The sequence below is a fragment of the Phacochoerus africanus genome, chromosome 1 (assembly GCF_016906955.1).
Source record: "Phacochoerus africanus isolate WHEZ1 chromosome 1, ROS_Pafr_v1, whole genome shotgun sequence".
In the NCBI taxonomy this organism is placed as follows: domain Eukaryota; kingdom Metazoa; phylum Chordata; class Mammalia; order Artiodactyla; family Suidae; genus Phacochoerus; species Phacochoerus africanus.
In genome coordinates this window covers 99,579,212-99,605,669 of record NC_062544.1, presented here as the reverse complement: position 1 = coordinate 99,605,669, position 26,458 = coordinate 99,579,212, and the positions used below count along the sequence as shown (strand labels likewise).

The 26,458-nt window shown below is 45.2% G+C and overlaps 2 protein-coding genes across 6 annotated transcripts in view; one reads left to right on the top strand and one right to left on the bottom strand.

Moving 5' to 3' along the window:
- The window catches only part of UBP1 (upstream binding protein 1), a 71,199-nt gene extending 64,895 nt beyond the window's left edge, over positions 1-6,304 (top strand). For both annotated transcript variants that reach the window (XM_047769579.1, XM_047769574.1), the window contains 4 exons: positions 1-110; positions 1,020-1,162; positions 1,882-1,933; positions 4,383-6,304. In XM_047769579.1, coding sequence (XP_047625535.1) covers positions 1-110; positions 1,020-1,162; positions 1,882-1,933; positions 4,383-4,420 — 343 coding nt within the window. In that variant the 3' untranslated portion in view covers positions 4,421-6,304. The remainder of the gene's footprint in view (positions 111-1,019; positions 1,163-1,881; positions 1,934-4,382) is intronic.
- Positions 82-26,458, bottom strand: part of FBXL2 (F-box and leucine rich repeat protein 2) — an 84,160-nt gene continuing 57,783 nt past the window's right edge. The window contains exons 6-16 of one of the 4 annotated variants that reach the window (XR_007133447.1): positions 25,410-25,478; positions 25,214-25,309; positions 24,933-25,059; positions 24,753-24,827; positions 22,997-23,127; positions 21,066-21,126; positions 19,984-20,028; positions 19,393-19,449; positions 8,986-9,198; positions 7,997-8,221; positions 82-218 (exon numbers count right to left, since the gene is read on the bottom strand). Coding sequence is in view for 1 of the 4 variants with exons in the window: in XM_047769587.1 (XP_047625543.1) it covers positions 8,114-8,221; positions 8,986-9,198; positions 19,393-19,449; positions 19,984-20,028; positions 21,066-21,126; positions 22,997-23,127; positions 24,753-24,827; positions 24,933-25,059; positions 25,214-25,309; positions 25,410-25,478 (982 nt within the window). In the remaining 3 variants the exon portion in view is untranslated. Of the gene's footprint in view, positions 219-2,980; positions 3,438-6,440; positions 6,520-7,323; positions 8,222-8,985; positions 9,199-19,392; positions 19,450-19,983; positions 20,029-21,065; positions 21,127-22,996; positions 23,128-24,752; positions 24,828-24,932; positions 25,060-25,213; positions 25,310-25,409; positions 25,479-26,458 lie in introns of those variants that run through there. The other 3 variants (XR_007133446.1, XR_007133445.1, XM_047769587.1) reach the window with 3 other exon arrangements.

The window sequence follows — 26,458 nt, the reverse complement described above, 5'->3', positions numbered from 1 at the left end:
GTCGGTGCGGCCCCGCCTGACCCTCTATGTCTGCCGCGAGCAGCCAGTGCAGCAGGGGCAGCAGCAGGCAGCTGGTGGTGGGGGCGACAGCAGCAGCGCCACGCCCTACGGTGGGTATGGGAGGTGGGTGCCCTTCTGAGACGGGCTTTGCAGGACTTCTGTCGGTTGGGGACTGCATGGTGATCTCTTTCTCATGTGGCTCTCCATGCGAGAAATACCTAACAAGGAAAAGACCACCCTGAATGTGCTGGGGTTTTGCTTTTTAATTATTTTTTCTTTGGTCTTTTTAAGGCCGCACCTGAGGCACATGGAGGTTCCCAGGCTAGGGGTCAAATCAGAGCTATTAGCTACCGGCCTCTACCACAGCCATAGCAGCACTGGATCTGAGCCACATTTGCAACCTACACCACAGCTCACAGCAAGGCTGGATCCTTAACCCACTGAGTGAAGCCAGGGATCAAACAAACCCACGTCCTCATGGATACTAGTTGGGTTTGTTAACCGCCAAGCCACAACGGGAACTCCAGTTTTGCTTTTTTAAAATCTTAGATTTACTAAAATGATGACTAGAACATTGGTGGCTTGGGAAGAAAGCATTGATGGGAGTGGGGGGCTTCTTCTACATTTTTCCCATTTTACTGACGTGGTAAAATCTTTACAACATGTTCAAAGATGCATGTGGGAAAAATATTCCCATTTTTAATTTTTTTTCTTTTTATAGCCACACCCTTGGCATATGTAAGTTACTAGGGATAGGGGGCATATTGGTGCTGGAGCTGCCAGTCTATACCATAGCCCACTTGATCCTTAACTCAGTGAGTGAGGCCAGGGATCGAACCCGCATCCTCACAGAGGCTATGTCAGGTTCTTAACCCTGTGAGCCACAACAGGAACACCCCCATTTTTAATTTTTATATTTTATTTCTTTAGTACTTTGAAAGGTACGACCTTGCTGTAGATGAGGTGGAAAACAGATCAAAGATTACTGCTAAAATGCTGTTCTTGTTTTTTTATTTCAGTTTATCATGCAATCTACTTGGAAGAAATGGTTGCCTCAGAAGTTGCTCGAAAACTTGCGTTGGTGTTTAATATTCCTCTCCATCAAATTAACCAGGTTTACAGACAGGGTCCCACTGGTATTCACATTCTTGTTAGCGATCAGGTAACTCAGAAGTGGTGTGCCCTTTTCCCTTTCATTCTGGTGTTTACTTTTATATAGATCATTGAAGATCTATAGAAAAAATCCTGTGGCCTCTTTTGCAAGTATTTACGGGAATCATTTTCAGAGTTGGGGATCAAAAGTGGTGAGAATTTATAACCAGAAGTTCCTGGTGCTCTGAGTGGTAGGAGGAATACAAGTTGAGAACTGTGGCTCCATTCCCACCCTCTTTGATCTCTGGTGCTGGTCACCGGGGGACACTGTGTTAGCAGAGCTTTTGGCTCTTTTTGTATAGCAAGGCATTTGGGTATGTTTTCCTTTTATACACTATTTGATGATTAATTTTAAAAAGCAGTGAGGTTAGAAGGGCTTATGTTGAGCAGCAAGCAAGCAATAACAGAAGAATACTTTGGCAGTGACTTTTTGTTAGTTATTCACTATTCCCAGCAGGGAATGCTCCCCCGTGGGCCAGAGGGTGATTGACCAGATCTCAGGGACCACCACAGGCAAGTACAGTCAGCCTAGCCTGAACAACAGGTGTAAGTTCTGGCTCCCTCACACTGCCTCCTCGAATTACTAATTTGGCCATTGAGTCCTGTGCTTTGTGCAGCAGTATACAGATAATGACATTCTTTTACCAATTTTAATCTCTTCCAATTTTAACCTTTTCTAATCAGTTAAGACAGTTGGATCTTAATTATGTATCTGTTTTATCCTTTTAGATGGTTCAGAATTTTCAAGATGAGAGTTGTTTTTTATTCTCCACAGTAAAAGGTACTTTGCATGTGTATGTGTGTCTTGAAAGGCTGGAATTGTGTAAAACTGTGTGCTTGAAATCAGTCATCTTGTGTTTACTTCTTATTTTTTGTCTTTTTAGGGCCACACCCGTGGCACATGGAGGTTCCCAGGCTAGGTTCGCTGGCCTATGCTACAGCCATGCCAGATCCGAGCTGCGTCTGTGACCTACACCACAGCCCACGGCAATGCTGGATCCTTAACCCACTGAGTGAAGTCAGGGATTGAACCTGCATCCTCATGGATACTAGTTTCCATTGTGCCACAACAGGAACTCCTTGTGTGGTTATTTTTTAAAATGCTGGCTTTAGTAATTTTAAGAAGAAAATTTGAAAAATGAAGAGAGTTTTGCTTTTTAGGGTCCAACCTGCACCATAAGGAAGCTCCAAGGCTAGGGGTCAAATCAGCTTCAGCTGCCGCCCTACACCACAGCCACAGCAATGCAGGATCCAAGCTGTGTCTTTAGCCTACACCAAAGCTCACAGCAATGCCAGCGATCAAACCCACCTCCTCATGGGTACTAGTCAAGTTTACTACCACTGAGCTACAGCTAGAACTTCCAAGAGAATATTTCTGATTGAAATGAAAATTAGCAAATAAGGAAGAGGAGTCTGTCCTTCTAGATGCCTGGAGAAAAACCCCAGTTCATTCAGCCAGCATTTTGAACGCCTTGTGTCAGACCCATGCTGTTAGTTCTAGAAAGGTGTTCCACTACTCTAGCGGAGAAAGCAAGCCAGAACTGTTCAGTAGATGCACCCAATTACCAGTATATAACTTAGATGCCCACGAAGGAATGGGAAAGTGTGGGTACTCATGGATGCAGGGTTCAGGGAGGGGTACATGAAACTGTTAGGGCTTCTCTGAGGCCATGAAAGCTGACATCTGGAGTATGGTGGGGAGCCGACCATGCCCTTGAGGAGCTGCACCCTGGCAGAATGGGGCTGTGTGGGGGCTGGGAGGGCCTTATGGTTGCCGTGCAGCGCGAGGGTGAGCAGAGCAGGAGGCAGGTCTGGTACTGATGCAAGTTTAGGTTTTATTTGAAATGCATTGGAAAGTCAGTGAGGTTTTTTTAAACAAATAAGTAATGTAAATAGGTTTTTCTTTCTCTCTCAACTCTTTGGAGACAGATGAGAAGGTGGGCAAACTGGAGGCAGGAGAATCCAGATGAGAGGTTATGGTGTCTCATACACTTATAGACAGTGCCCTACTGGGCTCTACCTTTGAGAGAGGAGTGGTTGTGACTCTTACGAACAACTGAGCAGGTAGTGGTCCCAATAGAGTGGTAGGTGCCATTGAGGGAAGCAGTCCAGAGTTTCATTTTAGGATGTGAAAATGTCAAGTTAATTATAACCTCTGGGGCTGGCAAGACAGGCCTGGTCTTGAGCCGTAAATTTGGAAGCCTTCAGCGTATCCACAGTGACTCAAAGCAGTTATGGAGGGAGAGGGTGTGGAGAGTGGGCCCAGACAGGGCTTGAGAGAATTCCTGGAGGTGGAAAAGGAGGAGTTTTTAAATGTAAAGTTAATACAAGAGGAGACTTTTAAAGGTCTGATGAGCTAACCAAAGTCCATTCTGAGCACGAAAGCTGCACCTCAAAGAAAAAAGTGCTGTGTCACCCCTTTCCTGAGAAGTCACTCTTGAAGCTGGGAGCCCACTTAGAAGGGAAGTGCTGAAATCAGGAAGGATTTCACTCTGTGCTGACACGTCACGTCAGCCATCGTGTCAGCTGCAGGGCTGAGTTTTTAACTGTGGCCTGGTTCATGTGATCTTTTACTTGCACAAACATATCTGGCTTAGTACCATTCTGCTCAACTTCCTGTTCACGAAGCAATAGTATTTACTCTGCAAAACTCAAAACTGCCTGTAAAAAAGAAAATTCATACTGTGTGCAGCTGTGTCCTGTGAAGTCAGCAGGCATTTATTTCTGCTGTCAGTCATGAAAGGGTGACCCCTCCCATCTCAGTGTACTGGGCTTCGAATACCTTGTCTTATGAAAAAACTCACTTGTTCCTTGTCGAATGCCTGTATTGCTTTTCACCATCTCTGTAGAAACACTAGGCCATCAGACAAAAGTAATATATTTTTTAAATGTTCTAGATCTAATTTTTAGGAGTTTAAAAATTATTTCCCGAAAAGGTGGGTATAAGCACTATTTGCGGGTCCTCTGCCTCCTAGAACAGCAGGCAGGCAGGGCACCTATGGGAGTGAGGGCCAGACGTTGAAAAGCACCATGTCTGAAAAGGGGAGGGAGAGTGTATATGAAGTTGCCTTGGGGAAGAGGAGCTGGAGCAAGTTACCAGCTTTTTTACTCTAGCATATTCAAGGTACCCTCTGAACTGGGATGGGAGGTTGTAGAGTTGTAGGAGTTCAATTTTGAGTCTCCAGCCTGGTTAAAAACAAAAAAGCCTGTAACTTCTCCTTTTTCTGCAGCTGAAAATGGGGGTGGTGTCCACATAATTTTGAAGTGACGTCTTAACGTAGTCTGAACTTCATTCAGCACCAAATAAAGTCACGCTTAAAAGTGTGTGAAGACTGAATCCAAGAAGCCTTGGGATTGGATTTTACCATATGAGATGTTTCATATTGAAAACACAGGATGACCTTTCTAATGAGCTGTGAGAGGCGCATCTCACCGTCACCATCACGGCCCCTCAGGAGAGCGAGTGCCTGGGGCCGAGGGACAGGCAGGACCACCTGCTTCTCTGGCGGAGAGGCCAGTCGACACAGTTCCTAGAAGCAGCCATTGCTGTCTTTTTACACTGTATGCGGTTTGGAAGTGAATGTAAAGACATACTGTGGGCATTTACCTCTCTGTGCCAGCTTGGCTTCTGTCGCCTGGACCTCATGCTGACCTGGGGCAGGGTGGGGACGGAATCTGTGTGCGGAGAGACACGAGGCCACCACTGACACAGGTGATGGGTGGTCATGGGAGAGGCTTGGCGCCTTCTCAGAAGAAATCATGTCTGAGGGTGAATGTGTGACGTGATCACGCCAGAGCGGGGAAGATCCAAGCCGGGAAGATGGGCTTGACGCAAACTGCATTATCAAGAGTACCTTGGTGAGAGGATCAGCGTAAATCCTAATAGGTACAAAGACTTTGTGTTTTTGCTTTGTCACAGATTTATCGAGAAACTTTTTGCTTCTGCTTCTGTTCTTAGCATTTTGTTTCTGGTTTTCATTTTTGAAGCCCCAATACCTTTTAAACTCGTGGGTTTTTTTCTTCTCTCCCTCTCGGTCTCCAATTGCCCACCCCACTCTGCACTATCCAGTCCTAAAACATTTTTAAAGCCCTGACATTGGAAATACATTTAGGCAGGGGAAGCAGTTTCTGACTTGGTGTTAACGGGTTTCATTATGAAGAATTGAAATTATTCATGGAACACTAGACATCACAAATCAAACACTATATTGTACCATCAAAATTCCTCTCACTTCTTCTGAAATATGAGCTTTAGTACAATCATGGGTAACATTCTAGTGATTATTTAGGGACTTTTTTATACACCACACGATAGCTTTTTTCTATAAAGAGTGCCTCTTTCACAAAACCAAATGCTTGTCGGCCAGTACACTTTTCAAAGGGAATCCACTGTTTTTGCAATTTTTTCTACTACTTCTCTTCCCTTCACCCAAAGCCTTCCCAAAAATCATCAAGCAAGCATTTGAGGCCTGTGGTGTACTAGACAGTTTTCTTCTCAAACTTTGATTCCATTTTAATTATACACCTCTGTCCATTTACCCTGTGTCTTGGATTTGAATGTATTATTTGATTCTTACCTTTGTTCAGGCAGAAATAGGAATAATATTGAGTTGAAAATCTCTCCCAGAAGACAAACTACTTAAGTGAGTAAAGGCTTTGGCATTGTTTTATTCATAAAGGGGGTTATTTGATCTGAGAAAGTACTGTCTCTAAATGTTTCCATCTTCAGTTTGAAATCTGTAACTTGTATAGACCCTAAAGCAGGAGAGCTTTCCTTTCTGTCATTTTCCCTTTGCTTTTGTATGACCACATGTTTTCTGTACCAGTCACTTGGGAAAGAAGTGAGCTTATCTCTCAATTGTTTTAGAGTTTTGCTTGTCTATTTAGCATTCCTTTTTGAGTCTCAAGATTTATGGAACAATAAATGTCATTTAATGCTGTGTGCTATTTTGAATTCCTCATCAGGTTTTAGAAGTGGGGTAAGAATAATTAAAAGCTCATCAAACTTGAAATTACACCAAGCGGCAATGAACATTAGTTTGTCCCAGTGAAAAAGGTTAAATTATGGCACCAGCAAATTTGCTACTTTGTTTTTTTAATAGTAGGATGTACACATTTCAGTATAATAAATGTTTTCCGATTGTTTTGCAAATGTGTGTCTCATTTAAAATCCAGGTTCCTGCCAGTGTCACCTCATGGCATAAGACTCGAGGGGTTCACTGTGTATGTTCTGAATACACACTAGTCCAAATGTTTGAAGAGGTGTGTTGTGTGTTTTCAGTTTGTTGTCTTCTCAAAGCTGATGCAACTGAGGACAGGTTATTCCAGTAATTGTTCCAGAGTCCAAAAGCTGTGATAAGTTGTGTCCTGGCTCAGAGGAGAGATAATGTACAGAAGGCCCTGGTCATTTAAATTTTTTAAATAGAAACTATACTCATAGATTCCTGAATCAGTCATTCCCCCGCCCCCACCCCACAGTGGTATAAATGTATATTTAAGTAACTGTTATACATACAGTTTTAGAGCAGGAAATACTGGAATATATATATAATAAGGCAATAAAATCATTAGGACTTTAATGCTTGTTAAACTGACAGGGAATTGTCTAATTGGCCTTCTCTCCCCAGAATACAGCTGAAGCCTTGTATCCTACAAGCTTCTAAAACTCTCCACTTCTAGAAACCCTAACTCTACCAGAAGCGTCACTAGTCATGGGGTATTTGTTTTTGCTCTTTCACTTTAGTTTCTCAGGAGCTCTGGGCTCTTCAGTTTGGGGCAACCTAAGAAGGCTTGGCTGCCGTTAACACAGAGGTTCACAATGAAGGTGGTGATTGGGTTCCTAATCTTAATGAATAAAGATCACCGATGTGGACAGCAGAGAGCAGAAACTAGATCACCTCCGCACATTTTAGGTAACATTAGGGACGTACAAATTTGCAAAATGGTTTTGCTCAGAATTGTCTGCCATAGGTAATAGCAATAAAATCTTCTAACTTAAGCACTGCAATGGTTTTTCATTTTTATATTCTTAAATTCTCAAAGGTGCCAACACTTTACTGATGAGTTTTAAGTGTGTATAATTTTTGAGTAGTCCTGGTGTAACTTGATTTCTAAGATTTTAAAATAAACTTGGAAAAAAAATCACACCATTCTACATGCATCCATTGATTATTTTTAATTGATTATATTATAGATAACTTGAGCTTTAATTCTGTTTCCTTAAGGTTCCCCAAATTTTGTAAGTGATGACATAACTGTCTTTAACAAAAATGCACGTGCTGTAGCATACACCAGAGCTTATTATTTCCAGTTGGGATAGACAAACTCTGAGTTGCTTTTGCTTAGTTTCTGGTCCCCGAAAGTACACAGGACAAGTTGACAGCAAGAGAAAGGTGAAGATGCTGCTCCATGCTACCCAGAGTCCTCATTTCTTTGGTGTCTCATGGAAACCTATTAACTTGCCTTCCACCTAAAGTCTCTACATAGAAAACTGTCAGGCATTGTAGATTTACAGTATTGTCACTTTGACTGAGTTGTTCTTTATCAAAGCAGAAAAGTCCTGCTAATCAAAATGGAATTGTTGTGAATAAAAGTAGGCCACTGGCTTAAGTATCAGATAGAAAATCAAAAGCTCGTTTTTCTGCTCAGTTTGTGCTAGCACTGGGTCTGAGGAATGCTGACAGCCAGGGTGGGGCAGGAATTTTGTGCCTAGGGAGGCACCCACCCCTGAGGAGATCCCAGTTTCCTGCACCAACCTGGCTACACTAAGACCACTCTTGCCCTGTGTTACTGACACAAGGCTCTGAATTGGATCCTATCACCAGTCACTGAAGAAGTCCTTTACCTGTAAATTCCTTTCCCAAAGGAGAATCAACAGATGTGGGTGACGGTGGAGTAGGTCAGAGTGACTGTGCTCTGGAGGAAAGGGTGCCGCTTGAAGCCCCAGGCTGGGTGGCTGCCATCAGAGGATGACACAGCACCTGCACAGCCGTGGTCCATTCCCTCCCACTGCTGTTGGCGGGGTAACAGGAGCAAAGTAGGCATGGACTTTGACGTTAGGGAGCTGGGCCTTGAAAGAGAAGAAAGACGTGTGGTCATGTTGACGGTGGTTTAGGGATTATAGGCATCATCCTAGAAAAGCCCAGAGTTCTCCATGTGTAATCCACTTCATTCTATGACTAGGCAAATAGTTCCAATACAGTTTCTGGTGTGGGCTAACAGGCACATCCCCCAAACAGGACCTCCTAAAGACAAACAAACATCTCTGCCCCGGGGAAGTCACTGTCCCTGTGTGCACAACGGGAAAGGGCTAACAGTGGTACATCCAGGGCTGCCTAGGGGGGTGAGCGCAAAGTTGCCTCAACTTAAAAGTATATCCAAGAAGTTGGGAGTTCCCATTGTGGCTCAGCAGTAACAAACCCCACTAGTATCCACAAGGACGCAGGTTTGATCCTTGGCCTTGCTCAGTGGGTTGGGAATCTCGCATTGCCGTGAGCTGTGGTGTAGGTCACAGACGCGGCTCACATCTCATGTTGCTGTGGCACAGGTCAGTGTTCACCTGGAAATTAACCAAGGCTGCTGTTGCTCCTCCTGATAATGGCCTAAATGCCTTCCTTCTTAGAAATTTGCTGATCAACGACCACATGGAGCCTCCACCGAGGCCCAGTCCAGAAGCTGAATCTTTCAGGGTAGGGTCTAATAAGGAGATTTTGAAGTGGTCTAAGGAGATGGTTTGGCTAGTGGCTTAGGACAGGAGATAGAAAATGGATGTTGGTTCTTGATATATTTGTCATTTGCTTAGACGCTGCCACATGTGATGGTGCCCTCACTCACCCGCATCCGCTTGATGCCCGCACGGGTGACCTGCTGGCAGTCATAGAGCTCAAGGCGCTCCAGGCCCCGGCATTGCTCTAGGTGCTCCAGGGCCACATCGGTGACAAGGAGGCAGTTGTCCAGCTCCAGCACCCGTAGCCTCTCATGGCCACAGGAGCTGTTGCTTAGGTGTAGGATGCCGTCATCTGTGATGAGCTCGCAGTGGGACAGACTCTGCAATGAGGAGAAGGGGCAGATGTCACAGGACCCTCTCATTCCAAGGCCTGAGGCCCAGGAATGGCAGGGGAGCTGGCCAGGCAGTGCCCCCAGAACTGCAGATTGACCAGGAGCACTGAGCACAAAGCCTTAGCCCATAGGCAGTGGCTTCTCACACCATCCCCAGATGTAAATGTGGAAGAAAGAAAAAAAGAAGGCCCTAGAACTACAATAATTGGTTAAGGGATGCACAAAATAAAAAGATGTAAGATAAGACATCAAAAATGTATGACAAGGAGTTCCCGTCGTGGCTCGGTGGTTAATGAATCAGACTACGAACCATGAGGTTGCAGGTTCACTCCCTGGCCTTGCTCAGTGGGTTATGGATCCGGCGTTGACGTGAGCTGTGGTGTAGGTCGCAGATGTGGCTCAGATCCCACCTTGCTGTGGCTCTGGTGTAGGCCAGTGGCTACAGCTCCGATTCAACCCCTAGCCTAGGAACCTCAATATGCCACAGGAGTGGCTCAAAAAAAGGCAAAAGACAAAAAAAAAGAAAGAAAGAAAGAAAGAAAACTACAGACTCCATCAAAAAAACTGTTAGAACTAATTGACCAATTCAGTAAAGTTTCTGGATAAAATAATATACAAAAATCTGGTGTGTTTCTATACACTAAAAATGAATTGTCGGAGAAATTAAGAAAAACCATTTACAAATTGCATTGAAAAAAAAGAATACCTCGGAATAAATTCATTTAACCAAGGAGGTGAATGACCTGTACACTGAAAACTATAAGACACTGAAGAAAGAAACTGAAGATACAAATAAATGGAAAGATATTCTGTTTGTGGATTAGAAGAATTAATATATTTTTTTTTGTCTTTTGTCTTTTTTGTTGTTGTTGTTGCTATTTCTTGGGCCGCTCCCGCGGCATATGGAGGTTCCCAGGCTAGGGGTCGAATCAGAGCTGTAGCCACTGGCCTACACCAGAGCCACAGCAACACGGGATCCGAGCCGTGTCTGCAACCTACACCACAGCTCACGGCAACGCCGGATCGTTAACCCACTGAGCAAGGGCAGGGACCGAACCCACAACCTCATGGTTCCTAGTCGGATTCGTTAACCACTGCGCCACGATGGGAACTCCCCAAGAATTAATATTTTTAAAATACTCATATAGCCCAAAGGAATCTACAGATTCAACGTAACCCCTATCAAAATTCCAATGGCATTTTTCACAGAACTACCCTAAAATTTAAATCTAAAAAGGATCCTGAATATCCAAAGCAGTCTTAAGAACAAAGCTAGAAGCATCATACTCTCTGATTTCAAGTGATACTACAAAGCTACAATAATCAAAACTGTGTTACTGGCATAAAACAGACATACAAATCAATGGAGCAGAATAGAGAGCCAAAAATAAACCCACATATATATATGGTCAATTTATAACAAAGGAGCCAAGAATGTACAATGAAGAAAAGATAATCTCTTCAATAAATGTTGCTGGGCAAATTAGACTGCTACATGCAAAAGAATGTAACTGTATCCCCGTCTTATACCATACACAAAAATTAACTCAAAGTGATTAAAGACTTGAATGTAACACCAGGAACCATAAAACTAGAAAAAACATAAGCAGTAAGCTCCTTGACAACAGTCTTGATGATTTTTCTGCATTTGACACCAGAAGCAAAGGTAATAAAAGCAAACAAATGGGACTACATCAAACTAAAAAGCTACTGCACACTAAAGGAAACCATCAACAAAATGAAAAAGCAGTCTACTGAATGGGAGAAGATATTCACAAATCATCTATCTGATAAGGGGTTAATAACCTAAATACATAAAGAACTCAATGGCAAGAACCAAACAGTTGATTTAAAAAATGAGCACAGGGGAGTTCCTGCTGTGGTGCAGTGGAAACAAATCCAACTAGTATCCATGAAGATGTGGGTTTGATCCTCATCCTCACTCAGTGGATAGGGAATCTGGTGTTGCAGTGAACTGTGGTGTAGGTCACAGGTGTGGCTTGGATCCTGTATGGCTGTGGCTGTGGCTGTGGTGGAGGCCCACAGCTGCAGCTCTAATTCAACCCCTATCCTGGGAACTTCTATATGCCACAGGTGCAGTCCTAAAAAGCAAAAGAAAAAAAAAAGAAAGTGAGCAGAGGGTCTGAACAGACATTTTTCCAAAGACAACCTACACATGGCCAGCAGGCACATGAAAAGTTGTTCACCATCACTATTCATCAGGGAATTGCAAATCAAAACGCAAAGCGATACCACCTTACACCTATCAGAATAGCTATCACAAAAAGGCAACAGAAAAGTGCTGGTGAAGATGTGGAGAAAAGGGAACTCTTGTGGACCACTGGTAGGAATGTAAATTGGTGCAGTATAGAGATTCCTCAAAAAAACAGAAAATAGCACTGCCATATGATCCAGCAATTCCACTTCTGGGTATTTATCTGAAAAAAATGAAAACACTAATTTAAAATGAACCCCTGTGTTCACTGCAGCATTATTTACAGTAGTCAAAATACAGAAGCAACCTAAGGATCCACCAATAGCTGAATGGATAAAGAAATTATGGTAGGAGTTCCCATTGGAGCTCAGCAGGTTAAGGACCCAGTGTTGTCTCTGTGAGGATGTGGGTTCAACTCCTGGCCTCCTCAGTGGGTTAAGGATCCAGTGTTGCCACCAGCTGCGGCGTAGGTCATAGATGCAGCTTGGATCCAGTATTGCTATGGCTGTGGCACAGGCTGGCAGCTGTGGTTCTGATTTGACCCCAGCCCAGGAACTTCCATATGCAGCAGGTTTGGCTGCAAAAAGAAAAAAAAAGAAAAATGTGATATATACACATGTACATGCACACAATACAACACAATGGACTATTATCCAGCCATAAAAAAGAATGAAATTTTGCATTTCTGACAACCTGGATAGACCTTGAAGGCATTATGCTAAGGGAAACAAGTCAAAGAAAAACAAATACTGAATGATCTCACTCTTATGTGGAATTAAACACGCACATTTGTACACAAACCACACAAAGCACTACGCTGACAGATACAGAAACGAGGCTGGTTATTACCAGAGATGGGGGTGGGAGTGGGTGAAACAGATGAAGAGGGTCAAAAGGTACGAATTTCCATTTATAGAATTAGTCATGGGGATGTCATGTACAGCACGGTGACTGTAGGTATTAATACTGGACTGCAGATTTGGAAAGTTGCTAAAAGTACATCTTAAAAAGTTTTCATTACAAGAAGAGTGGAATGACATAGGATGGTAGACGTTAACTAGACCTAGTTGTGTGATCCTTTCACAACATATACAAATACTGAATGATTATGTTGCACACCTGATAACAGAATGTTCTATCAATTATACTTTGATAAAATTTACAAGAACCACCAGAGCTGGTGTCCAGGATTCTCTAAAAGCAGCAGTAATTCTCCTGAAACAGTCAAACTTTAGTACCTGGAAGGCCTGGGAATGAAGGAGTTAATGCTCTTAAGGTGCCCATCAACACAGTTAATGGGTCTTATGGAAACTTAATCAGGACACCAACCACCTGATTTCAGACTGCCTGCCTTGCCGAGGAATCCCGGATGGTCTAAGCAGGTCTCACCATATCCAGGAAGGGCCGCCAAGGCTCTGAAAAGAATCCAGTTCAGTGACGAGCAGAAGAATGACTATGGAGTTCCCTGGTGGCCTAGCAGTTGATGATCTGGCATTGTCACTGCTGTGGCTCAAGCTGCTGCTGTGGTGCGGGTTCAACCCCTGGCCCAGAAAATTCTGCATGTCACAGGCACAGCCAAACAAATAATAATAAAAGAATGATTAGCAGTGCTTCCTGCCCTCAGAGACGGGGTGGGCAGCAGGGTGCTGGAAAAAAAGCAAATGTCTGGATACTAGACACAGCGTGGACTGAAAGCATTTCTATTTTAGATTTGGTAGCATTCTGGTGATTAAGGAATGGAAGCCCACTCTGACCTAGCATGGCTAAGAGTAAGCTGCTGTACATTTTAATTAAATTGTTACTAATTTGCTCACTTATCATTAAAGACCTTTTAAAAAGAAAACACAAAAAACTGCAAATGGAAATTTTAGAGTTTACTTCATTTATCACTGTCTTATAACTTGATTCTCCATTAGAGGGGAGGCCAGTGAAATCAACGAGTCTGACAACGTCTTTGTTCATTTAGAAAGTTGTGTCTACAGCCATGACTCAGAAACACTGCATTTTTGAAGCTTATAATTAGACCTTGAACAGTGTGATCTGACATTACTGGCTGCTCTTGAGTATGAACAGCAAACATTGTAGAACATAAATTCAGATTAAAGTTATGGAGCTAAATGACATTTTCGTCATTTAAGTTCTCCATATGGAAGACCTGACAGTTTCACCCAGTTCATATAAAATGTAATATCCATCCCACCATACAAGTTCACAGGCAAAAAATACTGCATTAAAGTTCTAATCACTCATTTGATACTTCAAATATATGACTTCCAGGAGTTTGTGGCTCAGCAGAAACAAATCTACTATCCATGAGGATGCAGGTTCCAACCCTGGCCTCGCTCAGTGGGTTAAGGATATGGTGTTGCTGTGAGCTATGGTGTAGACCGGTGGCTACAGCTCTGATTCAACCCCTAGCCTGGGAACTTCCATATGCCGTGGGTACGGCCCTAAAGAGACAAATTATATATATATTCCAACTCTGTGCTAGCCCCTGTCGCAATGGTGAGTAAAAACTCACTTCTGCTCTGGGGAAGCTGGGGATATGGAAATGATGAAGGACCACGTGCCAGAAGGAAAAGGGCAAGTACCGAGGAGTAAGGGAAGCATTTAGTTCATATAGGATTGGAAAGGCAGAGACCCCATCACAGCTATGTGTGCCACATAAGGGAATTTTACTTTGATTCCAAGGCCACTGGGAAGCGTTTTAAGAAGGCAACATTACGTTTGTTTTCCAAGAAGATGGTTGCTTATCACTCTACCCACCAGAAAAAAATAAATAAATATATAGAAAATGAGTACTTGGTGAGATGTGAAGCAAGTGTTGCAGAGGAATGTGGACAATCCTGACTGAAACACATCGGTGTTAACCAGAGACTTAACAACCCTGGTTTTAACAGCCCCAAACTGGAAAGTCCACAAACTTTCAGCAGCCGGAAGGAGAAATAATCAGAGCACACCCGTTCCCCGGGTAATGAGAAGGAATGATGTGCAACTACACACAGTATGAATTTCACAAACATCACATCTGAAGAAGCCAGAAAGGTACACGTGATTCCATTCATACAATTTATATAATAGAGTACAAAAAATGGCAAAACAAATCTATGCAATTATAACTCACTACCATTGGGGTTACTGATTAGAAGGGAGCTTTACAGGATGTGATGTTTTTTGTTTTTGTCTTTTTAGGGCCACACCTGTGGCATATGAAAATTCCCAAACTAGGGGTCAAATCAGAGGTACAGCTGCCGACCTACACCACAGCCACAGCAATGCAGGATCTGAGCTGTGTCTGTGACCTACACCACAGCTCACGGCAACACCGGATCCTCAACATTCTAAGTTAACTAGAAGGTCTGAATAAACTGGGGTCCTCAGTTGGGGAGCAAACATGGTCTGGGCTGCTCTCCTTCAGGAGCTGCCACAGAACAACAGCCCTAAGACTGTGAGGCCCCCCTGAGCTTCTCATTGTCAGCCTTCTTTTTTATTTTTGGTCATGCCTATGGCATGTGGAAGTTTCCTCAGGCCAGGGGTGGAACCTGAGCCACAGAAGAGATGCCAGATCCTTAACCCGCTGCGCCACCACGGAACTCCATCACTCCAGCCTTCTTAAGCCTCATGGAGAGTGAGCAGCGCTTAGCCTGGTCCCCCACCTCATCTTCTCTCCAACCCCCCTATAAAACCCAGAAAGCAAGCCTCTTCCATTGCAGAAAATGCCCTCAGCCCTGGAGAGCTGGCTCAGGAGCTGGCAGATTTAAGCAAAACAGCTTTGCTAAGTGAAGGTGGACCTCGAGGACCATAGAACTCAGGGGCAGCAATGGAGAATGACAATGAGAAAATGGTGGCATGAGTGGGTCCCCTTTAGGTGAAATTATGTTGCAGGTAGGTAACAGAAGGGGTGGCTGGGAAAGACAGGAGGTATTTGTCAGACTGTGGGGCATGGCAAACTGGGACAGAAACAACATCCATTCTGTTTTACATGGTTGTTTTCAAAGTTTTTAACTGTTCCACTTTAAACTGGAAGAAATACTCATCTAAATGTCACTGAGCCTTGAATCCCTATTTCTCCTCCAGAGCAGTGAGCAGAGCTTGGTGAGATTCTCCACACGTTGCCAAGAGCAGACTTCTGCCAGGTGGGCAGCCTGTGTACTCATCTTTCTAAAGAAAGAGTGGCCTGATGGACTTGACTTTCCACACATCATCGGTTTTGATAGATTAGGATAAAAAGTAAAACTCTGTAGCATGAAGAAAATAATATATTGCCATTTTTAGCTATAATTCCTTATTCTTAAATAATAGCTAAAAATTTTAGATAGCTTTTAGGACCACTGAGTTGCATAATATGATTTTTTGTTTTGTTTTTTGTTTTTTTTTTGCCATTTCTTCGGCCGCTCCCGCGGCATATAGATGGAGGTTCCCAGGCTAGGGGTCCAATCCAAGCTGCAGCCGCCAGCCTACCCCAGGGGCCACAGCAACGCGGGATCTGAGCCGCGTCTGCAACCTACACCGCAGCTCATGGCAACGCCAGACCCTTAACCCACTAAGCAAGGCCAGGGATTGAACCCACAACCTCATGGTTCCTAGTTGGATTCATTAACCACTGAGCCACAACAGAACTCCTGCTTAATATGATTTTAAAAATTTCAAAGGAGTTCCTGTTGTAGCTCAGCAGTAATGAACCCAACTAGCATCCTTGAGGATGCAGGTTCGATACCTGGCCTCGCTCAATGGGTTAAGGATCCGGTGTTGCTGTGGCTGTGGTGTAGGCCAGCAGCTGCAGCTCCAATCCAAGCCCTAGCCTGGGAACCTTCATATGCTGCAGGTGCAGCTGTAAAAAGAAAAAAGAGGGAGTTCCCGTTGTGGCGCAGTGGTTAACGAATCCGACTAGGAACCATGAGGTTGCGGGTTCGGTCCCTGCCCTTGCTCAGTGGGTTAACGATCCGGCGTTGCCGTGAGCTGTGGTGTAGGCTGCAGACGCGGCTCGGATCCTGCGTTGCTGTGGCTCTGGCATAGGCCGGTGGCTACAGCTCCGATTCAGCCCCTAGCCTGGGAACCTCCATATGCTGCGGGAGCGGCCCAAGAAATAGCAACAACAACAACAATAACAACAACAAAAAGACAAAAAAAAAAAGTTCAAAAAAACCAAGGAGTTCCCTGGTGGCCTAATAGGTTAAGGATCCAGTGTTGCTGCTGCTGTGGCATGGGTTCAATCTCCGGCCTGGGAACTTCCATATACTGGCGGTACACATGTACACATACACACAGACACACACACACACAGATACACATATACACTCTCTCTTTCTCCAAAGAACTGGCTCTGATGCTGAAGAGAAAACCAGCCTCTTCATTATCAACAGACCCTTTGCAAGACACATCCCACAAGCTAAAATTGAATAAAGAGGATCCTTAACCTCCTCTGAATAAATGTCTTGAACTCTTCACAGATGTTTCAAGGTCCTACTCCTCTGTGTGCTTCTGAATCTGGAGTTCCCCTTGTTTGTAAATGTGTGTGTGTGTGTGTGTGTGTGTGTGTGTGTGTATATATATATTTTTTTTTTGTCTTTTTGCCATTTCTGGGGCCGCTCCCGTGGCATATGGAGGTTTCCAGGCTAGGGGTCTAATCGGAGCTGTAGCCACTGGCGCACGCCAGAGCCATAGCAACGTGGGATCCGAGCCGCGTCTGCAACCTACACCACAGCTCATGGCAGCGCTGGATCCCCGACCCACCGAGCAAAGCCAGGGATCAAACCCGCAACCTCCTGGTTCCTAGTCGGATTCGTTAACCACTGAGCCATGACGGGAACTCCATGTAAAGGTATATTTGACTTATTGTCAAATAAACACGATTAGCTTCCCTTTCAAAGAGCCCTCCAGATTTTGCTTTTGTGTGTGTACAAGGCCCCTCTTCCCTGAGGAACCCATAGAACAGTTCCTGGAAGGGGTGTGTGTGTGCACATTTGCCTCGTTCACGTGTCAAGGACAACCTGGAACTGAAATGTTAGCAGATGGGGTGTGACAAGTCACCTGGCTCGGGGCTGGTGGTTACTTCCCTCATTTCTTCTTGCTCTTGGATCTTTAGTAAAAGAGAAAAACCAGATTTCAAAGTTCTGAATCTATGGTGCTTTGCCCTAACAGCATGGCCTCCTCTGAGCCCCCCAGGCTGGGAGAGAAACCCCTGAGGTGGAGCCCCAGCTCCAAAGCAGAGAGCACTGTCTGGGCCTCCTCCAGGGAGGTGGGTCTGGCTGCTCCTGTGCACACCCGCACCTGGGCTGTCACTCACCCTCAGCTCTACCTGAAGTGAGCATGTTCCAGACACATCCTGCTCTGGAATTTCAGAGGGAGGATAAAGTTACTCTTTTCCAATCAATCAGCTTTTTATTCTCCAGTGTCTGCAACACTGCCTGGTGTGCAGTGGTCCTCAAGAGATGTTTGTCAAGTAAATTTGCTGGATGTGATCAGACATAATCCACAGCATTTCCCTTTTCTGTCTTGGCTGTTAGGCATCTCCAAAGCTAAGTTTAGATTTCAATTGCAATTGTTCCCTTACTTTTCTGCTAATAAGCTTCCCTGGGTTTTTTTTTTTTTTTTTTAATTTGGGGTGCTTATCTTGGACTTTTGGTTTTCATTATAGTTTAATTTTTACTCTAAGCCCCCTTTCTGGAAGTGGCTTATATATGGGGGACCAGATGGAAAAGATTTTCAGTCAGCAGAATCCCCACCGGGGATTACACTGTTTACTTGGAAGGCATCTCCTGACCCGTTCCTGGGGGGGACCCTGCCCTCCTGAGGAAGTAGGAGGAAGGCAGGAATCAGGGAGCCAGTGGATGGCCTCATCCCCGTGCACACCAGCAACGACAGGGATGCAGGGGTGAAGAGTCCTCCAGGGTGTGTCAGAGCTGGGCAAAGACAGGAAGGAAGTGAAAGCAGGCACAGGGCTCCTGAACTTCTGCTGAGGCAGGTGGTCTCGGGGACAAGAGGTGGAGAAAGCAAGGTTGAGGAAAAGGTTCTGTCAATTACAAAACTGGATCAGAACCAATTCGGAAGTAAAGACACCAGGACTACAAAAATTATCTGCAAATAGGTGAAGGGAAACACTTTGCCTAGAGAATTTGGGTACAGTCAGTTCCTGACTCGTCTCTGAAATCTGACCCCAAACAAAAAGTTCCAAAGCTGTTCAAAGCCCTGTGTACCTGTGCCTGAGGGAAAAGGCATCCAGAGGAATGTGGCAGTAAGGAAAATGGGTGAGGAGAGAAACTCAAGGCCAAATGGAGCTTTAATGATGCTCTAACCTCCCAGCCCCTGCTGATGAAGCGAGGACAGAGGCAGCTGGCTTATGACAAATCCGTCACGTACCTCAGAGCAGTGGAAAGACCAGACCCCACTGAAGCCATAAGAAACCCGGGGCCTTTGGGCAGTTGTATAGATATGGGCAGTTTCTTAACCGCTCTGAGCCTCAGTTTCATCACTGATAAAGTGGGGATGTGCATGGTGCCTGCATCGCAGGACTGTGTGGGGATTGAAGGCGACTCGCCTAACAGGAGTCACACAGCGTGCTTGATGAACAGGGCCTCCATTTCCCCTCTGGGGCCAACAGCTGGATGGATGCATGCATGAGACGCCTGCATGGCTATGAAGGTAGTGACGCCTTTCACTGCTCATGTTGGATCTTTCTATATAATCCCCCCCCCTCCACAGACATGTGAGCAGATATGAAATGAAAAAATGTAACGTCAGCATGGCCTCATTTTAACTAACTTTCACTCTACCTGACATGATGAATGTGAACTTGAGTGAAATAGCAAGGACGTGGATCCACATCCTAACATGAAAGCCGTAACATTTAGATGCCCTGTCTCCCAAGTTAGGCCAATCAATAGATCTCTGACATCAAGCATGACAACACTCTTAGAGAAAAGAAGGTTCTCTCCTCCGACAAGGTAAATAACAACACTCAGACTCACCAGGGCTTGCAGCTTAGGACAGTGAATGGAGAGCTGGATGAGTGTGCTGTCCGTTATCTGGAGAGAAACATGCTGTTTCAGTGTGGCCTCTATACCACAACTTGATACTGCTTCTTCCCAACACACGAATCAAAAGGTCCAACAGAGAATTAAAAATGCATTGAAGGCCCACTCAGACTGGGGGCTCCTCTCTTCACCAGCAACCCCAATTCTGCTCATTCCCAGGGATACAAAGTTCCTCTTTGATCTGTCCTCTGGTGCTCCAACAGGGCCAAGGGACAAGGAGGGTCTCCCAGATTTGTCTCTGTAGAGTCACCTCATCACTGGATGTGCAAGTATATTTCTTCCTTAAGTTTTATGAAAATGAGGGATTTTTCTGAAACATTTGGCAAGAGATGGTGCTCCCTGAACTTGGCTGTGGCTCTCAGGACTGATAACAGCCCAAAGTGTATGCACCCCCCTGCTGTGGCCCTGACACCTCTGCTGGGGCAAGGAGGGTCCAGACAACAGCCAGTCAGAATCTCTGGTCACATCTGTCTGTCTGTCAGTGGCTGAGGGGTGGCCCTGCAGGGCTGTCAGGAGTCCACTCACCAGGATGCATTCTTCGAGATCCATCTTCTCCAGGTCATGACAATTCTGGAAGAGTCCAGAAGACATCCCACTATCAGTCAGTGGTTAGGGCAACACTGGGGGCTTGCCTGTCCCTCTGAGTACTGGTCCAGGATCCTTGTTCTCACATTAAGAAATGTGCCTTGGGAGTTCCCGTCATGGCGCAGTGGTTAACGAATCCGACTAGGAACCATGAGGTTGTGGGTTCGGTCCCTGCCCTTGCTCAGTGGGTTAAAGATCCGGCGTTGCCGTGAGCTGTGGTGTAGGTTGCAGACACGGCTCGGATCCTGCGTTGCTGTGGCTCTGGTGTAGGCCAGGGGCTACAGCTCCAATTCGACCCCTAGCCTAGGAACCTCCATATGCCGCGGGAGCGGCCCAAGAAATAGCAAAAAAACAAACAAACAAAAAAAAAGAAATGTGCCTTGTTACTAAAGTGACCCAGAGAGCCGGCCCTTCTGAGCAGGTGCCCTCTGAGTAACATTTACTTTGGAAATGGGAGTTGGGACTGCATTTACTTCTCTCATCCTGGAGAGGTAGTTGCCTACGCCTCCCCAGGGGGTACATTTCAGCCATGGACAGGCTCTGGAAGGGCCTGGGGGTGGGAGGGTGTGCTCAGCCATGGCGTAGACAGGGGTGGGTAGGAGTAGGAAGAGGGGTGTATCAGCACCCCAAGAAGACATGGGTTCTGGGTGGCAGGCCACAGGGACCCCATGGTGGCTGGCATTTGCAGCACAGTGGGGAAGGGGCTGAGCACAGCCCAGCTGCGGGGATCTGCTGAGAGGCTGAGTTGGGGTCTGTGTGAAGAGCATCTCCACCAAGAGGAGGACTCTCATCGTCCCTTCCAACCTCGTGAGAGCAGGGCTGGGCTGGCACAGAACCTTCTACAGGGCCTCCTAGCTCTCCTGCCAGCTGGGAAAAATGTGACATACCGCAAGGGTTCTATTCTACTTGGTGTCTGTCATTTCTCAAGGTAGTTTTTTGCACCCTCCAAAACCATTCCAAGTCACTCTGACTGAGGGAGCTGAATTAAGAGTTTGGTTTGGTTGTGTAAAACTCTGTCTTACCCGAGCTAAAAGAGTAAAGCCTGCATCAGTCAAATGGGAACATCGGGCAGCCTCCAAAATCCTGGGATAAGGAGCACACAAGAGAAAAGGTAGGACTGGTTAACAACAGAAAAGCATACTTTACAATGCAACTCTTGAGTTCATTCCACTCTTTGACCAAAAAATGGGGTTTTGACCTGCCCTAAGTTCCAAAGTCCCATTCCAAACCTGGACAGTAAATCCAGGAATATTCCCACAATACCAGCACATGCTGCTCTTGCTTTGAAATATTCCAATATTTGTTGACTCTGAAACACAATTAAAATGCACTTTCACTCAACAAAATCATTTCGATGTACACTGAACTTAATGAAATTCTCCATTGTCTTAAAGGAAATTTTAAAAATTTGTGGCCAATGAAAATCATCCATCGCTAGCTTAAATAACATTTTAAAGTTAAATTACTCCTTAGAGTTCCCACTGTGGTGGAGCGGAAACAAACCCAACTAGTATCCATGAGGATGTGGGTTTGATCCCCGGCCTTGCCCAGTGGGTTAAGGATCCGGCGTAGGCCGGTGGCTACAGCTCCAATTAGACCCTGAGCCTGGGAACCTCCATATGCCGTGGGTGCAGCCGGAAAAACAAAAAGTTAAATTACTCTCTTACAGCAATAACTCTGACCTCCTTTCTTTTTTTTTTTTTTTGGTTGTTGTTGTTGTTGTTATTGTTGTTGTTGTTGCTATTTCTTGGGCCGCTCCCGCGGCATATAGAGGTTCCCAGGCTAGAGGTTGAATCAGAGCTGTAGCCACCGGCCGACGCCAGAGCCACAGCAACGTGGGATCCGAGCCGCAACCTACACCACAGCTCACGGCAATGCCGGATCGTTAACCCACTGAGCAAGGGCAGGGACCGAACCCGCAACCTCATGGTTCCTAGTCGGATTCGTCAACCACTGCGCCACGACGGGAACTCCATGACCTCCTTTCTGACCAGTGTTGATTACCCAGATTCCTTCTACTATGCAGAAATATCAAAATTATTCAGAATCTTCCCTAATACAACAATAAGGAAAAATGGGGGAAAAGCAGAAAGAGACAACCCTTAAAAGATTTGTCACTGATACAACCATGAAAAATGGATCCATTTTACTGATAAGAATAAGAAAACATGAATCTTTTTTTCTGCCTGTTTTATAAGCGTTAAGATTGCCAGTCCTGAAGTCAAACTCAGAAGTTCACACTCTAGCCTTATTTCTTACTCATCATATGACGCAGAATAAAATGTGTGCTTTTCTTTGAGTCTCGGTTTCTCCTCTGCAAAACAAGCAAGAAAAACCGTACTCACCTCCTAGAGAGGAGGTAAGGATGATGTAAGTCAGTGCTCATGATGGTCCCTAACAAAGAGCCAGGAACTTGAACCCCAAGTTCAAGTGACGTTGACCATGACTACTATTTTGTTGCCATTATTAACATTTCATCATTCATACGGAGAATCAGAAAATAAATCATTATCTGTTAAAACAAACCTTTCTCTCCTACTAGGGGAAAACGATAATAAGGTGGTTGTGATTTTTCTCCCCTTCTGTTTAGCTACTGGTCTAGAGGAGAACCTGGTGATGTCTGGACGTGAGGCTGTCACTCTGCTCACTATCAGATCACTCAGATGTCAAAGTGATAAGAGGATGAGGCAAGCCAGGTAGCCAAATGAGTCAAATCCATCAGGAAATTAAGACTCATATTCCCTGGTGGTGGACAGGGTGGCGCTCTGTACGCATCCCTCAACGACTGAGATTCCACACTGCCCCGCCCCAATCCATCTGACAAAAGCCACACCACTACCACCACCGCCTCCATCTAACCCTAACCCTGCTGCCAAGCCTTTCTCCTCCTGCAGGAAGCCCTTCAGGTCAGCCCCAAGCTCTGAGTTCAAAGCTGAAAGTACAGTACACTCACTGAAGCCTTGGGCAGTTCAAAGCCAGGGCCGTGAGGGACGCGTCTGTGAGGTTACTGCAGCCAGAAAGGCAGAGGGCCTGCAGCCGGGGACAGCCCCTGCATATCTGCACCACGCCTTCATCTGTGATGCGCTGGGGAAAACCAAAGCAGAAAGGAAAATCGGAGGGTGCCAGCAACACTGAAACAGGAGCAGTGGACAGATGGAATTGACTACTGTGAATTGATTGGTTTGGGTTGCCAGTTACCAGCATTTTATCCTGATAACTGAACAAAAAAAGGTGAAGCATGGGGCAGACATGTATGATGTTATCTCTGCACAGCTTTAAAATATTCTACCATCTCTGACGCAGAGTGAAATTTTAAAATACCATTTTCCTCCTTAGAGTCATTTTTTTTTCCTGAAAAATTTATAAACTTATGTTAAAATTGAATTTAGCAGAAGTTCCTGGTGGCCTAGTGGGTTAAGGATCTGGCATTGTCAATGGTGTGGCTTGGGTTTGATTCTTGGCCTGGGAACTTCTGTATGCTACAAACACAGGTGCCCCCAAAATTGGATTTAATAAAGAGCTCATAAGACTTGCCAGTTAAGGGCTGAATTCTATGAGTTTAGCCATGAAGATTCAAATTAATATCTTTATTTAAATATACTAATTTATGGAGTTCCTGTTGTGGCTCAGCAGTTTAAGAACCTGATATAGTGTCTATGAGGGTTCGACCCCTGGCCTTGCTTAGTGGGTTAGGGATCTAACGATGCTGCAAGCTGCGGCATAGGTCACAGATGCAGCCTGGATTGAGCATTGCTGTGGCTGTGGCATAGGCTACAAGCTGCAGCTCCGATTCAATTCCTAGCCTGGAAACTTCCATATGCTGCAGGAGGCTGTAAAAAGAAAAAAAAAATACTAATTTATGCATAAATAAACATGTACATTTATATTATACTTTGAGTCACCTGCTGGTGCTAACCTACATGCGATTCAGGTCCTATTTTTAAGCAGTGCAGTCCCATGAGGTCATTATTTGCCCAGAAGATTGTTTTGTTTGGGGTCATATCCTTAGCATGCAGAAGTTCCCAAGTCAGGGATTGAACCCTTGCCACAGCAGCAACCCCTGAGCCACAGCACTGACATCACCAGATCCTTAACCTACTGAGCCACCCAGGAACTCCACTGGACTTTATAAAGATTTATGATTTATAAATGGATGCCTAATGAGAGGTATTTATTTCTCTTACTTTCCTCAGAATTGATGTTCCCCTGGAGAAACCCAATAGGCTGTCCCAAGCATTCTCTTCAATTATCAGTATTTACAATGGCAGTGAAGAAAGAACAATAACCTTCCAAAGGCTAGAAATGCACTGATGAAAATCATACCCGCTCTTGAATATGCCCTTATTTTTCAAAGCATTTTCATATCTGTTATTTCATTTTATCCACTGAAGCAACATGGGAGTCATCACCATCCCCACTTTCTAAGTAAAGACAAGACACTGAGACGTTACGACGAAGTGTTCAGGTTAGTGACTAGTTCACAGCATTCCTGATGTCTTAAACTAAGACCCTGAGCTATGCTTTTTTAGGGGGAGATGTTAATGGCTTTGCATTGGCCTTTTTGTTCAGACTGTTGTTCTTTTACCCTGTGGCAAACTGGTAGACGGTACAGAAATAAGTGTGTAGCAATTCCCCCACCTACTTGGAGAGCTTCAGGGAAGGGAGCTCCTGGGAGGGATGGGAGCTCGTGGGAAAAGCATGGTGCTCACCGAGCAGGACTGGAGGTTGAGACTCACAAGCTCGTGGCAGTAATTCTGAATGTGTCTCAGAGCTTCGTCTTCTAACTGAGTGGAGGGAGAGAACAGAAGAGAGATGGGGCCAGGTAAGCAGGTGGATACAGGCAACCGAGTGAAGCAAGCCCCCTGGTGTTAGTTTCGAGCAGCCCATACCTGTGTGCAGCCCCTCAGCAGCAGGGCCCTCAGGCTGCGGCAGCCTCGCACCAGGGCCTCGATGCCATCCTTCGTGACCTGGTCACACCATGACAGGTTCAGGTACTCCAGGTTCCGGCATCCCTCACTGAGAACAGGAAACAGAACCCCACCTGTGAAGCCCATCCCATGGAGGGCTCAGGACTCGCTCTTAGTTCAGTGGCTCACAAGCAATTCAAGGGAGAGTGACCTCTGTGCCCTAAGTCACCCACTTTCTGATCCAGTCAGAGAGGTACTCTTACCTTATCCCTTTTAAGGAGCTGTTTGTAATGGACACACAGGAGGTCAGATCCAGATGTTTCAGCTTGGAACAGAATCTGCTAAGGCTGTAACACGTGCTGAAATACAGCAGATGCACTAAAGGTATTTTCAACCACCTTTCTCTCCCCTCTCTGTCCCCATGGCCAATCCATCACCAAAGTAATTTTCATTGCTTACCTGTCAGTGATTTTTGTGCACCCATTGAGGTTTAAATGTTCAATATTTCGGCAGTTCTGCGCAAAGGTCCTAAAATGAGAAAACATTTAAAAACTGCCTGCAAGTTGCTTAGCAGCCACTAGAGGGCATGTATAACCATTTACATTTGGAACAAGGCTCCTCAACATTTTATTCTGTTGTGGAAAGGACACTTAACATGAGATCTACTCTCTTAGGTTTTTAAGTGTGTAACATATGACACCTACCAGTGCCCCTCAAACTTCAACGTGTACACAAAACGCTACAGTTCTTGGCACAGTGCAGACAACAATGGCAAACTGCTTGACAGCCCACATTTCTATGTGATGCCAGGGCTTCTACTCTGGGAAAATCAGCTGGAAGCAAGGGGGCCAAGCCTTTCTTGTACTGTACCATGCTGTCACTTGGTTACCCCAGGGCCTTTCTGGAGAAACTATCTCTGACCACTGGCAGAGTCAGCAGTTGATCAGTATCAAGAACTGAGAGAGGACACTGGTGAGGACACTGAATTGTGAAGGGCAACACCCTCAACAATTCGTGAGCTGACAGCAAGGCCAGAAGCAAAAATTAAACATTCCTGACCTTTATTCCTTAACATATTCAGCAAGGACTGGCTCAAGTCACCTGCATTTTCCTGAACTATGGCTTCAATGTATCTTACGGGATCAAATCTTGAATGCTCGAAAAATCAATCAAGGTAGGAGGAGGGGGATCAAAATGGTGGAGGAGGAGGATGTGGATCTCACCTCCCCCTACCAACACATCAAAAATACAGCTACAAAAAAAAAAAAAAAAGGAGTTCCCGTCGTGGCGCAGTGGTTAACGAATCCGACTAGGAACCATGAGGTTGCGGGTTCAGTCCCTGCCCTTGCTCAGTGGGTTAAGGATCCGGCGTTGCCATGAGCTGTGGTGTAGGTTGCAGACACGGCTCGGATCCCGCGTTGCTGTGGCTCTGGCGTAGGCCAGTGGCTACAGCTCCGATTCGACCCCTAGCCTGGGAACCTCCATATGCCACAGGAGCGGCCCAAAGA